This window comes from Toxotes jaculatrix, chromosome 22 (genome assembly GCF_017976425.1).
Source record: "Toxotes jaculatrix isolate fToxJac2 chromosome 22, fToxJac2.pri, whole genome shotgun sequence".
Classification (NCBI taxonomy): Eukaryota; Metazoa; Chordata; class Actinopteri; family Toxotidae; genus Toxotes; species Toxotes jaculatrix.
Window position 1 is genome coordinate 690,127 of NC_054415.1, and position 15,209 is coordinate 705,335.

At 46.7% G+C, this 15,209-nt stretch overlaps 2 protein-coding genes and 1 non-coding gene across 3 annotated transcripts; 1 reads left to right on the forward strand and 2 right to left on the reverse strand.

Moving 5' to 3' along the window:
• Window positions 1-2,756: 2,756 nt before the first annotated feature.
• On the reverse strand, window positions 2,757-5,860 carry rpl18a (ribosomal protein L18a). Its single transcript, XM_041030640.1, has 5 exons — window positions 5,793-5,860; window positions 4,369-4,548; window positions 3,724-3,853; window positions 3,164-3,273; window positions 2,757-2,901 (listed from the first exon to the last, which is right to left on the reverse strand). Exons 1-5 carry the CDS (start codon window positions 5,808-5,810, stop codon window positions 2,809-2,811), a joined length of 531 nt encoding a protein of 176 aa, XP_040886574.1. The 5' UTR covers window positions 5,811-5,860; the 3' UTR covers window positions 2,757-2,808.
• Window positions 4,629-4,760, reverse strand: LOC121176607. Its single transcript, XR_005893028.1, has one exon. It is a non-coding gene; the product is annotated as a small nucleolar RNA SNORA68 (small nucleolar RNA).
• A 465-nt stretch (window positions 5,861-6,325) lies between the features above and the next one.
• On the forward strand, window positions 6,326-15,163 carry xpot (exportin, tRNA (nuclear export receptor for tRNAs)). The gene is made up of 25 exons (XM_041030076.1): window positions 6,326-6,459; window positions 7,932-8,085; window positions 8,531-8,613; window positions 8,707-8,763; window positions 8,851-8,920; window positions 9,131-9,349; window positions 9,517-9,701; window positions 9,935-10,103; window positions 10,383-10,619; window positions 10,707-10,745; window positions 10,824-10,886; window positions 10,970-11,094; window positions 11,291-11,435; window positions 11,526-11,645; window positions 11,742-11,836; window positions 12,076-12,145; window positions 12,344-12,582; window positions 12,812-13,097; window positions 13,211-13,400; window positions 13,538-13,654; window positions 13,738-13,853; window positions 13,940-13,987; window positions 14,096-14,167; window positions 14,373-14,429; window positions 14,516-15,163. The coding sequence occupies exons 2-25, from the start codon at window positions 7,999-8,001 to the stop codon at window positions 14,540-14,542; spliced, it is 2,916 nt and encodes a 971-aa protein (XP_040886010.1). The 5' UTR covers window positions 6,326-6,459; window positions 7,932-7,998; the 3' UTR covers window positions 14,543-15,163.
• The last annotated feature ends 46 nt before the right edge of the window (window positions 15,164-15,209 follow it).

Consider the following 15,209-nt stretch of genomic DNA (forward strand, 5'->3'; position numbering starts at 1 on the left):
AATAACTTTTCCCTTCTTCAGTCCACCTTCCACCTTCTCCACGTCCATCACCATGCTGAGCCGGCCTGTCCTCCTCTCTACCTGCCAGCTGCTTCCTGAAGCTCTGACACTGACAGCCTTTATGCCCTGTGGATTCTGTGGCTTCAGGCTTTGCCACTTGCTGCCCACGGAGAGTTCTTGGAAGGCTGCGGATCCACAAAGCCTCCCGGCCGCCTCAAGCCTTCAGCCCACGCCACAGAACAGTAAACCTGGCAGAGGCTGAGACCAGACTGTGGTCAGGTCCAACCCTCAGAGCTGGAGTCAGGACTCCCCTCTGCACAAAGACACTGTCACATACAGGAGGTCCTGCACTGATCCAGGTTTTCTGTGAGTCTGTTTGTATCTGCAAACTGCAACAGAGTTTGACTCCTGGGCTTCAGGGACAATGGTTTAGTACAACTCTGTACAACAATGACACTGTACTCACCAAAGAAGACAATGGTGTCCTCTCAGAGACAACAGAGACTCCCAGGTGTCCACATACAGACAATAATGGACAAAAAATACGGACAGAGACTGATGGCATCCACACCCAGACCTGATTATTCTTGCACCAACTTTGCATCTTCCATCCTCAAACACCAACTTTAAAACACAACAGTCTTATTTTCTGTGTGTGTGTGTGTGTGTGTGTGTGTGTGAGAGCCACGGGCAGGCCTGCACTGCATGAAGAGTATTTCATCTGCAGCGGGAAGTCTCCAGTATTTCAAACATTTATGTCGGGCAGAAAGCTCAGCCAGTTTCATTTAACGGCCTCTGACTTCTTGCCGATGCCGCTTTCACAATGAGCTCCACTGGGAAGCAGTAACTTTAACTTTCAGTGGAGTCGGAGAGCTCGAAGCCCTGAGAACGCTCGAATGTATTCCTAAACTGTCTTTTAATTCCCACAGTAAAAAACTACAGTACATACTGAGCGTCTTTGTATGGAATTGATTTCTGAAGCCATAACCTGTTTCCTGTCAGAAGTGCTCTTTAAAGAGCTGCTCACAAATAATGGAAAATGTTGCTGCTCAGCGAGCTCTAATAGTTGGATCCGGCTCATAAACATGCGGCTGTATATTAGAATTTAATTAACCATCAGAATCACCATTTTTCTGCTGTTTGGTTTGGAGTGAGTTTCACATACCTCAGGCTGAAGTCAGCACACACTGACTGTAATGATTTTACATGTTTATGACTGTGACTCACTGAAAAGAATGTTTTCCATCACTGAGTGAGGTCTTTTCTGCAGCCACCCACTGCTCCGTCTCCCTCACACACACCCAGTCAACGCCCATCAAACCCTACAGTACCTCCACCTCTCATACTGGAACAGCAGCCTGCTCCCAGCAGGCCGCCTGATAATGAGCCAAACATCATTCTATAATCAGCTTCCACATTCTGACTGAAAACTGCAGGTAAAATAAATGTTGTCCCACTTGGTCAAAGTCCAGCTGAAAATGAGATTTCTTCACACACCACCTGCAGGTTGTAGCAGCTCTGCCAGGCTCAACTTACACAGCACAGCTTTGAGCTAAATGCTAACGAGCTAATAACAGCAGAGCTTTGGTGTTTTCAACCCCTGAAATGATGCTGCTCCATCATCAGAACAGCCAGAGGTCTGCACCTGGTCCAGAGTCCAGACCTGACCCCTGATAGGCAAAGCGCATCGGTCTGACAACAACACGTTACTGATGCTTAAACTGATGCTGGAGATTTGACTCGTTAAAGGAGTTCACATGAAAAATGACATGTCTCAGTGCCTGATTCCAGTCTGTCAGATGAACAGGTCACTGTCATGCAGAACATGATTCTTCATTGGAGAAATCACATTTAGACTTTTTATGTAGAGAAATATTTACAGAACGTTTCATCAGGTCAAACGAAACATCAAGGATCTAAATGAGACGCAGAGACTGTCCTGAAATCTGGTTTCAGGTTAAAGCACTGAATCATCTGAGGTCGTTACCTGTGTGAAGTCAGTGAGCAGCTCCACGCCTTCATGTGTTAGGCAACACTGCCACCGTGTGGACAGACGGTGCAACAACAGCAGCAGCAGCTTCACAGCCCTCACGGTGGAGACCGACGTTCAGAGGTCAAAGGTCAGGGTCAGACCCATCGTTAATCCATCAGCTGACTCTGATCATCTCATCGATTAAAGTGTCAGATGTTTAGATTTTCATTTTAATTTGTATAAATTCCTCTGTCCTGAGCTGATGGTTATGATTTTTATTTAACAGTTCATTAAACTTAAAGATGACAGGAGATGGTTTTTATGTCAAACTGTCTTGTTTAAATATTTATTTATTTTGGTTTATTTATTATAAATAACTACTGATAATTAAAACCCAGGGAGACAAACTACAGTAAACTGAACTCAGTTTATAGTTTAAGTATTTAAGAAAACCTGGAGTCACACTGTTCACAAAGTTTTGTTTTGTTACAGTAAAATAATTTAGTACAAAATGAGATTTTACAAAACCTCAGATGTTAAGTTTTAACCTCCCAATAAACAAACCAGTCGGAGCCGTTTAGTTGTTCAGTTTTTCATTTGTGAATTTTTTGTTTTTTGCTCAAACTTTTCAATTTATTCTCAGAACTTTTCCCTTCAGACTACTTCCTTTATAAAACCTGTCGTACTGTGACACGTTCAGCCGTTACAGCTTTATTCTACAGGCGGTGGAATCAAGTGACCAAAACCAACATCATCAGAAAAATCACTCAGAGTGGAGCAGCTCTTCTTCTTTGATAGAAGTTTTATTATTTCCCGCACAAAGTGAAAAAACTGTTTTAATAGAAGGTGTTTGGTCTCTTTGTGGTGAAGCGGGGTTTGTGCTGGCGACGCAGGACCCTGTGAGGCAGGGGGAACTTGATCTTGGAGTCCTGCAGGAGGAGAGAGAGGAAATAATCTTCAGTTCTCAGGCAGATGAAAGCAAACTCATTTTAAATACTCAGCTAATCCCCCGTTATTAATCATGTCGCCAGTTTCAGAACCGCCAGGTTTGAAGATGGAAGCTGGAAATCTGGAAGAGGAATCTGGCTTTTTGTCTGGCGGGTTTTAAACCGGAGCTGACAATCATGGAGGCAGTCCAGAGAGAGACCCGCCACATTCTCAGACAGCACAAACCAGTGTGTGGAGACTCACGTGGAACTGCTTGATGGCAGGTCTGCGACACTTGTTGGCAGGAATGACCTGCACCTTCATGATCTGGATGGAGTGGGCGCGAGCACGATGGCGAGCTCCCATGTCACGATCTGAAAGACAGAGACCGTTTTACACAACTGGACGGACTGAAAGACGAAGGCTCCGTTAGTTTCCATCCAGTTCTCTCTCTCTCTCTCTCCACTTCCTCTGCTCTTTATTTCACTGAACAGATCCAGACTCTGTGTCCACACAGGTTTCAAAAGACTAATCCACAGAAAATTAATCAGCAACTATTCTGACGAGTGAATCATCATTTTAGTCATTTTCAGCTAAAGAATTTACAGTTTCAAACTTTCCAAACCTGAGTATTAACAGCAGTGAACTGAATCTTTGGTTTTTGGTCTGTTGGTCAAAGCAAACGTCTGAACACATGAACAGAAGGAAGAGATGCATCTGCCTCAAACACTGTACAACACTGTATCACTGGAGTCCAGATGCTGCACAGTCAGTCATCCTCCCTCTGCATATTAAATGTCCCTGCTCGTGTTGTGTGCACTCACAGCACTGGGTGACGGCTCCAGAGGTGGTCAGGTCTCTGTACTCTCTGTACATGTTGTGGGTGCCGCTGCGGGAGTCATAACGCAGCCAGATACCAAAGTTCTTCACCTTCAGAGGGGTCTTCTCATGGACCTGAACAAATTCAACAACAACAGTCCATTAAATTTCAATGATCTCACTTATTTGAACACAACTGCAGGCTGTACAGGCTGGAGAGTATTTGCTGCTTTTCTTTGTCTTATATAATCTTATATAATTCAGCATCTTTTGGTTTTTGAGAATAGATGAGTCTAAAGAAAATTTATCTTAGGGGTTTGTTATTTTTCAGTTTTTATATGTTCTCACAGACAAAATGATTTGTTTAGAAATCTATAAAATATCAGATTAACCAACAATGAAAATAACTGTGGGTTGCAGCCTTGGTTTAGAACCAAAGTCTGTGAGGGCTCAGTCCAGATGGTGGACATCTGGATTCAGTCCAGTCCTAATGCTCATAGTAAAAACAGCCTCAGCGCTTCACCTGTGTAGTCTCCTCACAGTGCACGATCATGCAAACTGAGAGGACCACAAGACACTTCCAGACGTTTAAGTGTTAGAATGAAGCTGAACCTAGTCCCAGTCTGTGCCTCTCATGTACAAACACCTACCAGGCCACAGTAGACTGTCTCTCCAGAGGCCTTCTTCATCTTCCTCAGCTGGGAGACGAAGTACCAGAAGCGGGACTTGGCCACGACATGGTTGGGGGCGAAGATTCTCATCCGGTACAGAGGAGGGGCAGGGTTCTTGGCAGAGGGCAGCAGACGCCCAATGACTTTGTACTCCCTAAGCTGTGTGCAGAAGAAACAGCATGTCAGGATACATGCATCACATTAAAGTAAACACCTCATAATGAGCCATTAACAATCAGATCTGTTGAACCTTGAATTCACTTTCAAAGGCACTGCAGCATCAGAGAAAGGCGACAAGGATCAGTTTTCTGTCTGCACACCAGACAAAATCATACCACTGAAAGGATATGACCTTTGGGTTTGGGTGCACGAGTGGTGATGGGAACACTGCTGCACTGGACTTTATACATTTCTGTTAAATCCTCTGTGGGTTTGGAGGAGAATTTAAAAAAAGGCACGTCAGCACCTCCAGAGTTATATTTCTATCTTTTCTACACTAAAAAATCTGAATGAACATAAAAACATAACCAAATGTAGAATTCATTCACTCTCCTATAAAGAAGGAATTAACTTGTTTTAACAGGTTTAGTGACTAGTTTTTCAGAGGAAATGTTTAACAGCTTATGCGTTTGATGGTTTCTTATATGAAAGGTTTGATTACTCTGAAGCATCATGGTGCTTTGTGGTCGGTTGCGTTGCAAACATTCCCTTAGTGAAGCACAGTGTGTGACAAAGCCTCAAAATACACTACATAAACACAGTCCCGGGAGCACTCAACACTTTGTGCAGGATTAAACTTCACGCAGTTTGATGACTAAAGATCTGTGGCAGCCTGTAAGTATAAGCGGGTGTTGTGCTAAAACTAGAAAACCCCTGAAAAACTGTCCACAAACCGTGAGCTACTCAGCTCACAGATTATTCTGAAAATTAAAAAAATATTTTTTAAATAACACTGACATTTAGAAACGCCAGCGAATTAAAAGCTGTATTTACCACCACGGCAACTATCTCGAAATAAAACCCACACTAGCCGCTAATGTTAGCTGCTTGCCCAACCATGCGATATGTTCAGCAGACTATTTTAACACGGATTACTGATAAAGCTGGGATCTCTCGGAGGAGACAGCTCGTCCTTAACTGTAACTAAATATTTATCGTTTCACAGCGGACTCATTGAAACACACACCGTCCCGTCTCAAGCCTCAGCCGTCCACATGGTACCGCGGACGCCATGTTGTAGCCGCAAAAGCATCGGGACGAAAACGCTTTAAAACGACGCTTTAACGAGGACTTTTTAGAGATATTAATGCAGAAGACTGAAGAATATAACCTTATATTACTACATCTGTGCATTCTGGTCGTGTGTTGTGAGCTGATATGGTTAAATAAAGGGTTTTACGTACTGTGCCGGACGCCTTCATGGTGTCTCTCGCTCACTGCCACAGTAAAAGAGGAAGCAGTAGGGCGGAGACTGCGCATGTCAAGAGGACGGAGGGACCGGGGGAGGGATTTCAAAGTAAAAGCACGGACGCCATTTAACTCCTCTGTTATGATCATTCGTGAAAACAGAAAATGTCTTAATTACTTAGAATATCTTAGTGTTAATCTCGTGGGCTTTTTTTTGTTTTGTCTCTGGATGGAGAGAAAGTTCTATTTTTTCAGTTTCCACATCTCATACTACACTTCATCAACAAACAGTTGATGTACAGTAAACTTGGGAGTTTAAATGCAGTGAAAAGTACATTTCCCTCTGAAATAAAGCAGAGAATGGAAATACAAAGACTGTAATACAAATAAGTACAAGTACCTCAAACCTGTACGAAAGTGCAGTATTTGACCCTATTACTTTCCACCTCTGGTTTTAACACAGTTTTTCACCGCGGTGTCAGTGAATTTCTTCCTGCGGCCGTGACCCGGATCCTAACCGGGCGGACACGCCGCACCGCCGCTTGTGTCGTGTGAGTCCGGCCGACGTGCAACTGATTTCTGGAGATTTCGCAGCGGCTCCGCGATGAGTTAACGTGAGCAGGAGATCGAAGAAAACACTTGATGAATTAAGTTTTCACTAAGGTAAGGTTTAAATATAATCACCCCACCCCTTCTTTCCGTGTGCTTTGCCTGTGAAAAACAGCGGCGGAGTTTGTCATCGTGAGATTTTCACAGCGGAGGCGAGCGAGCAGCAGGTAACGTTACTGAGCCGAGATAAACACGCAGAGAAAACACAATAAAACTGCTCTCACGTCTCCCACACTGTCAGTACGGATGTTACTAAGCTCCTCCGGGTGATGACCGGGGTTTTATTATGTGTTACCGTGTCAGATTTACTCCAGCAGGCGAGCTCGGAAGCTAACTAGCCGGCTAACCGGAGCCAGCCTGAGTTAGCCGCAGTCAGCTATTTTGTGTTGGAGTGAAGTTGTTAGCATGTAGCACTGCAGTGTCAACTTTTAGAGGAGTGGCCCGGGAAACGTTATCTGTGTTCAGTCTTCATCCACAAACACGGACATTTATGTGGCAGTTTAACCACTCCAATGCCCAGTGGAGCTTCTTTATTTATGGTATTAACATTATAAACGGACATTGTGGCTCAAGAAGTGTTGACAGCGTGTTGCATCATGAAGGCTGAGCTGTCGCCTCCATCCTCCATCAGCACTGTCTGTGCATTGACAAGAAAACAGTCCTAATAGATCCACAGCTATTATCATAAGTTTAAGTTTATACTTTATTAATCCCTCAAGCTGGGAAATGACTCTTTCTGCATTTTACCCACACCAAGTGAACGAAACACACACACAAACATGCACATGCACTGGAGACGCTGGGGCAGGGGGCTTCTCTAGGAGGAGCCCGGGGAGGTGGGGTAGATCGATGCCTTGCTCAGGGGCACCACGGCCCTGTTCGCAGGGGGGGGCGTCTCCTTCACTACCACCCATATCCATTGTGCTTGGTCGAGGAATCGAACCGGCGACCCTCCGATCTCCGGGCGGTCCAAAGTCCAAAGCCGTCAAAACATTTCAGCTTCTCACATGAATTGACAGGTAATTTTCTTTGCCACATGTCATTATAAACGGACAAATTCACTAATGGAGGGTTAATACAGTGAAAACAACTGGGGAGCTGGAGCCTATCCCAGCTGACTATGGGCGGGAGGCAGGGTACATCCTGGACTGGTCACCAGTCAGTCACAGGGCTGACACACAAACACAGACAACCACACACACACACTCATACCTACGGGCAATTTAGAGCCAATAATAATAATTTAGCCGAGTAACCTGACATGCCCAGACCGGGGTTTGAACCTGGAACCCTCCTGCTTTGAGGCAACAGTGCTAACCACTGCACCACCGTGACTCTGGCCTGGTCCATGATTTCCTGTTCTTTTCTGGGACATATTTGTGATCTTATAAATCTCCACAGAGACTGTGAACAGTAGACTCCTCAGTAATAAAGCTGAGCTCTATAAAGAGTTTGTAATTATAGATCCTGCGGCGGTGTAATGGGGTGGAAGAGGTGAGTGTTTCACCTCAGGTTTTTCTTTCCAGATGAGAGAAATCTGCCTGACAGCAGCAGAGAGGAGTGAACCTGCCCTGGAGGAAAGCTAACCCACGAATGGCCTGCCAGTCTGTCGCTGCAGTCATGGACGAGCAGGCCCTTCTGGGGCTCAACCCGAACGCCGACGCCCGCTACAGGCAGAGGGTGAGACGCCGTGTCCACGAGCTTCACACACTGTCACTGTACTGATACATGTACAGCAGTGTCATTAATGTGGGAAGATGCTTCACTGTTCACTTAATGTGAAATGTGATATTTCAGTTTTTGATAATAAAACATTGCAGTTTGAAGAAAGTGAAGTTTTTACTGAGTGTGAGAGGAAGCTGGTGGTTTTAGGTGCATCCACATATTCAGCATTTCTACAACAGACTCTGCACAAAAGAAAGAAATCAGCTTGAAATGAGTTATTGACCTGTTTGTTTTTTAGATTCAGTCTCTGAGATCAGAGGTCTGTCTGTTTTAGTCAACTCTTATCTTTAGTCGTCAGTATTTAGGAAACTCTGGACATTTTAGTTTCATCCAGAGCTGAATGAACTCGGTGCAGAGAGATTTGTAAGCCTGGTGTCTGCGTGCTTCTGCGTTTCCTCAGGCCATGGCATACTTTGAGCAGCTGAAGGAGTCTCAGGACGCCTGGGAGGTGTGTGCAGAGGCTCTCGCTAAAGGGGTTTACAAGTGAGTTTCAGCACAGGTTTCATGATTCCTGTCCACAGCTGAGACGACACGTTTCCCATGTGTTTAAACGTGTTTATCTGTTTGTTGTTATAGTGACGACCATGTGAAGTTCTTCTGCTTCCAGGTTTTGGAACATCAGATAAAGTTCAGGTAATGTTGTGGCTCTGTATCCTCATATTCTTTACACTTTCATCTGAGTGAACTGTGTCAACCTGTGAACTGTTGGTTGTGTTACAGACATGCTGGTCTGAGTGCGGTCCAGCAGCAGCTCATCAGAGAGACTCTGATGAAGTGGCTCCAGTTTCAGGTACAGTACGACGTGATGTGATGGAACTGGCTGCATTTCCTGAGCCCAGAGTGACGACTGTTTCAAAGCTGCAGTTACAAAAGATGAAATGTTTTACCCAAAACATGTCACTAAATCAGAAGTGACAGTTGTAAGTTACCTCCATAAGCTGTGGTCACTGAGATTCTCCTGCAGACTGGTGATGTTTTCGTCCCTTCTCCTTGACTGCAGCTGATGAATGCTCAGCCTGAGAAGCCCTTCATCAGGAACAAGGCGGCCCAGGTGTTCGCCCTCACCTTCGTCATGGAGTATCTGACTCTGTGGCCCAAGTTCTTCTTCGACATCCTGTCTCTGGTGGGTCTGAACCCTCACGGCATCGACATCTACCTGAGGACACTGATGGCGATCGATGCTGAGGTGGTCGACAGAGACATCCTCCACACACCTGAGGTAAGACACAGTCTTTCTGATGACAGGCCTGGACCTCCTGCAGTATCAGGGCGTATTTTTCCTTTGGGAAACAAACACAGAAACTTTAGACTCAAAATATGATTAAATGTAAATTTGATAAGTTCAGCCGATTGACTCGGGTTAATCATATTGTATGTTTCGCTCAGGAGACTCGCAGAAACACTTTAATCAAAGACACCATGCGGGAGCAGTGCATCCCCAGCCTGGTGGAGTCCTGGTTCCAGATCCTGCAGACGTACCAGCAGTCCCACCCAGAGCTCACCTGTCATTGTCTGGAGGTGGTGGGAGCCTACGTGTCCTGGATCGACCTCAACCTCATTGCCAACGACCGGTCAGTCATCAGACGCCACAGAAAGGCTGTTCAGGTTTATCAACAGGTAAAGTTACGTGTTGATAAACCTGATCAGACCGTGTGCGGCTCTTTAAAGTAGCGAACCAAAGCTGCATAAAGAAAGTAGTGAGTTCAAACAGGGAGAGGAAAGTTCATCGCGTCTGTGAACAGTGGGAAAATGCTGTGTGGTACGTGTTGGTCACTTCATGTGTGTGTCTGTTGTGCGTTTCCAGGTTTGTGAACCTGTTGCTGAGTCAGATGTCCGTGGAGGAGCTCAGAGAGGAAGCCTGTGACTGCCTGTTTGAAATTGTCAACAAAGGAATGGACCCCGTGGATAAAACCAAGCTGGTGGAGTCTCTGTGCCAAGTGCTGCAGTCGGCTGGGTTCTTCAACGTGGAGCAGGTGTGGCTTCGCTGTGACTGAACGAGAAAACAAAACTCGATTAGAAAAACTTGAGTTAGTGTTAAAGTTTCTAAACGAAGCACATGAATATGCACATTTACCAAACACTATTTGAATTATTTATAATATTTAACCTGCATATTTCAGAGGCCCAGGTTTACTACAGAGCCGTGTGTTTATATTCTCCACCCGAGGCCACGAGTTCCCGCGCGTTTCCTGGATTCTGCTCACGTCCTGGATGGCAGAGTGGTTTTGATTTTCCTCTTCCTGTGTTTTCAGGAGGAGGACGTGGACTTCCTGGCTAAGTTCTCTCGGCTGGTGAACGGGATGGGTCAGAGTCTGGTTCTGAGCTGGACCAAGCTGGCCAAATCCGGCAACGTGAAGGACACGGCCGAGACGCTGCAGGCCGTGGAGGCCAAAGTGCCGCTGCTGCTGCAGCTGCTGGTGCACGAGGACGACGACATCTCGGCCAACATCGTCGGCTTCTGCTACGAATACCTGCACGTCCTCAAACAGGTGCTTTAAAAAGGACTCAGCTGTGGAGAAAATAATCACAGTTGTAGTTTTAGAAATATTTTACCATGTATTTAATTTTGTTTGCAGCTTCCCCAACTGACAGATCAGCAGAAAGCAAACATAGAGGTGAGTCTCTGATTATTAATGATGCAGGCAGATTTTTTTCTTTGAGGTAAGAAATATTAAAAATACTCTTCACTGCAGGCAATCATGTTGGCTGTCATGAAGAAACTGACGTACGATGACGAGTACAACTTTGAAAATGAGGTGAGTGTCATTATTTAGTGCTGAGTCACTGTTAGACTCTGAGGACTGTAGACCACAGCAGACCTTCTGGTTTCGCCTGTCAGGGGGAGGATGAGGCGATGTTTGTGGAGTACAGGAAGCAGCTGAAGATGCTGTTGGATCGTTTGGCTCAGGTTTCTCCTGAGCTGCTGCTGGAGGCCGTCCGCAGAGTGTTCACCAGTACAATGCAGTAAGAACCTGCTTTTATTAAAACTCAAAATAAAACGCATGCAAACACCTGAACTCTGAACCAACTAAAGTAAGAGAATCATCAGAACAGTAGAATGTAGGTAAAACAGGTGAGTTTCACATGTAGCACCGCTGGAGCTGGGATTAAAACCAGGCAGGCAGCACAGAAGCTCATCCTGTGTGGACTCTGTTTTCAGGAGCTGGCAGACGGCTCCGTTCATGGAGGTGGAGGTGGCCATCAGGCTGTTGTACATGCTGGGCGAGGCCCTGCCGGCGTCTCACGGCGCTCATTTCTCCGGAGACACGGCGAAGACCAGTGCTCTGCAGGACATGATGAGGACGGTCAGTCACCCGACTCCGGTGTTACACGTGTATAAAGTCTTCACTTTCTGTTGTTTCCTCTGCTCATGTGTTTCTAATTTGAATCTTCAGCTTGTGTCGTGTGGCGTCAGCAGCTACCAGCACGCCTCAGTGTCTCTGGAGTTCTTTGAAACAGTCGTTCGATACGATAAATTCTTCATCGTGGAGCCTCAGCACATTCCAAATGTTTTGGTGAGACACATTTTAGCAGGTGTAAGAACGTCTACATCCAACCCCTGTGTGACTGACGACGTGTTTAACGCAGACCGGTGTTGTGTTCACTGTCAGATGGCGTTTCTGGACCAAAGGGGACTGAGACACAACAGCCCGAAGGTCCGCAGCAGAGTGGCCTACCTCTTCTCCAGATTCGTCAAAACTCTGCAGTGAGTCCAGCGTCAGTCTTTTCATCCTCTGAGTGGACAGAATAAACAGGACCGTGCAGAACGTGGCCGCAGGAAGTGTGACGAAGCCCAGTTTCTGGGAACAGGACGTGGATCCTGTGCAGTGAATAAAATATGTTTATAGTTATTTACTAAGATCAGTGTAGGATTCAGTTTACCTGTTTACTGTTGATGATGATGATGATGATGATGATGATGATGATGATGCTTTCTGCTGACAGTAAACACATGACTGCCTTCATCGAGGACATCCTGACCAGGATCCAGGACCTGCTGGAGCTCTCTCCACCTGTAAGCATCATCATGTGATGAGTCACGTCTCATTACCCAGAAACCCTCAGGTTCACCTCACAGATGTGTTTGAAGTCATTTTGTTGGCATGAAATAAAACAAGAATGGAAGCTTGTCCCAACTTTGTCTTCATGTCTCTGTTGGTCCCCTCAAACATCAAGTGACGTCTTCATCAGTTGTCCTTTGTCCTCTGACCAGGAAAACGGCTTCCTGGCGCTGCTGACCAGTGACGACCAGCTGTTCATTTTCGAGACGGCGGGCGTCCTGATTGTGAACGGAGAGAGTCCCGTGGAGAGGAAGCAGGCGCTGATGAGGAGTCTGCTGTCGCCGCTGATGGACGCCTTCCGCCTGCTGCTCGCCAAACTGCCGCAGGAGACAGAGGAGGAGAGACAGACCGCCCTCGCCGACTGTCTGAGCCACGCCGTCGGATTCGCCAGGTGAGGGCGACGATCACCAGAAAAGGAACCAGAATTGATCCCTAACCTGTTCATCACAGAGTTGTGCTTTTTTACTGCAGATTCTGTAACTGTCAATAGTAAATGAATAATAAAGTTGGCAGGTGCCATCACATCTGCGTCATGGACAGAAAGTTTCAGTCTTCGTGAGCTGAAGCTGTCCCGCGCTCTGAGGCACAGACGCGTCTGATTTCTGTGTGTGTGGTTGTAGTCGGACCAGTAAGGCATTCAGCAACAAGCAGACGGTGAAGCAGTGCGGCTGCACAGAGGTCTACAGGGACTGTCTGCAGACCTTCCTGCCTGCGCTGAGCTGTCCCGTCCAGCGGGGGGTGCTGCGCAGCTCGGTCCGCTCCTTCCTGCACCGAATGATCATCTGCCTGGAGGAGGAGGTGCTGCCCTTCATCCCCGCCGCCTCTGAACACATGCTGAAGGACTGCGAGGCCAAAGACCTGCAGGAGTTCATCCCGCTCATCAGCCAGATCACCGCCAAGTTCAAGGTACGCCGGAAATATCAGGACAGAGAGGTGGAGTCTCAGCCTGACGGTGGTTGTTGTTGTTAGAAAGGACCACAGGATGATAACGGGCTCTCTCTTTCTCGTTGCCATGGCAGAGGCAGGTGTCCCCCTTCCTGCAGCAGGTCTTCATGCCGCTGGTCCTCGCCATCTTCGAGGTGTTGGCCCGGCCCGCGGAGGACAACGACCAGGCGGCAGCTCTGGAGAAACAGATGCTGAGGAGAAGCTACTTCAGCTTCATCCAGACCATCACTGGGAGCGGGATGAACGAGGTGATGGCCAATCAGGGTGAGTTATTACCGGAGGGCGTGGTCATGTTCTGCTCTCATTTTGTTAATGTGGAGCTGACGTGGGATTTATAGCTGAGCAAACCTTTCTGCCAAAGCTCAGCTGAAGTTGTGTGAATGTTGTGTTTGTGTTTCCAGGAGCAGAAAACATCGAGCGAGTGGTGTTCACCATCATCCAGGGAGCCGTGGATTTCCCAGACCCCATCGCTCAGAAAACCTGCTTCATCATCCTCTCCAAACTGGTGGAGCTGTGGGGTGAGGAAACGTAGAGAAGCATCAAACTGTGCTTTATTCCTCTCTTTTGTCGTCTCCTGCTGATGTTGTGATCGACTCTGCAGGAGGTAAAGACGGCATGGTGGGCTTTCCTGACTTCATCTACAAACACATCGTCCCTGCATGTTTCCTGGCCCCTCTCAAACCGACCTTTGACCTCTCCGATGCTCAGACGGTCCTGGTGAGTCTCTGTGCCAGAGTCCAGCCAAAAAACATGTAATTTTGACATGTTTTCCACATTCTTCAATGCCACTGTTTGTTTTCCAGACGCTGTCAGAGTGTGCTGTCACACTGAAAATGATTCATCTCAAACGGGTAAAGGCAGCTTCCACTCTGCAGTAGAACTCATGTTTAACTGATGGAGGCGTCTCCTCTCCTCTCTCTGTGGTTGGATGTCAATAGTTGTGGAATCTTGTCTTTCAGGGCCCAGAGTTTATCCAGTTCTTGCAGCAGGAGTATCTGCCCTCACTTCAGGTGTCACCTGAAATCTCACAGGTAAGACGATCAGCATTTCCACTAAAACTTTATCAGACATGAATTTCGACGTGTCCCTGAGTGACGTGTTAACCAGGCGGAGGAGGGCGAAGGAGCAGAGCTGCCTCCATTTTGTCTTGTTAGGAAAAGTGTTTGATCGGTGACTGAAACGTGCTGCTCGTCTCTCTGCTGGTGAACGGTTTGTCACGATGTCTGTGTGTAACAGGAGCTGTGTCAGGTGCTTCAGCAGCCAGACGTCAAAGTCCTGAAAAACTACATCAAGGTACAAGTGTGTTCATAGAAATGTGTGGTGCTGGCTCGGTGTGGCTCGTCGGCTCACCTGATGATTCTCCTTCCTGTCCTCTGCAGGCGTTCTTTCAGCGCGCGAAGCTGTAGGAAATCAGACGGAAGTTCACTGGGACTGAAAGGACTCTTCACAGGAAGTGGTCGAACTCGCCACTTAACAACAAAAACATGGAACTCAGCTGCTTTTGCACTTAAAAAGTGAATGCATAACAAAGTCCAGTCTGTCTAAGTCGGGAAAATGGACAGAAGGTGTGTGGACGGATAGACCCCTCCCGCTGCCAAGAAGACGAGCTGTCCCCGTGGACTCGAGACGTGAAGGAGCTCGAACTCTGATCCGAACTGCGGAGAACTTTGTGGAAAGGGCTTTCAGACGTAAACACGGATCTGTGGGAGAGGACGCCCCCGATCTGGAAATCATTTGGTAACTATCCTGAAATCGATCCTCGTAGGGTTTGTGTAACGATAGCTTTATTCTAGTCGGACCTTTACAGTAGAAACCGCACTTCAAAAGATGCTAGATTTGAGTTTTTTGGATGATGTTGCCACAGAATGGATGAGAAATAAGGGCTGAACTGCATCTTTTTTTTTTTTTTTTTTTTTGAGGACCGGTCTCTTTGCGTTGAGTTTGAAGTAAAACATGAAGTTTTCAGCCCAGCTCCATGTGCACCCGCCTTCCACTGACTTTATTTTCCTCATTTCTCGATTTAAAATCAAACATCATCTGAATGATCGCAGCCGCTCTTTGTGTTTGTTGCCT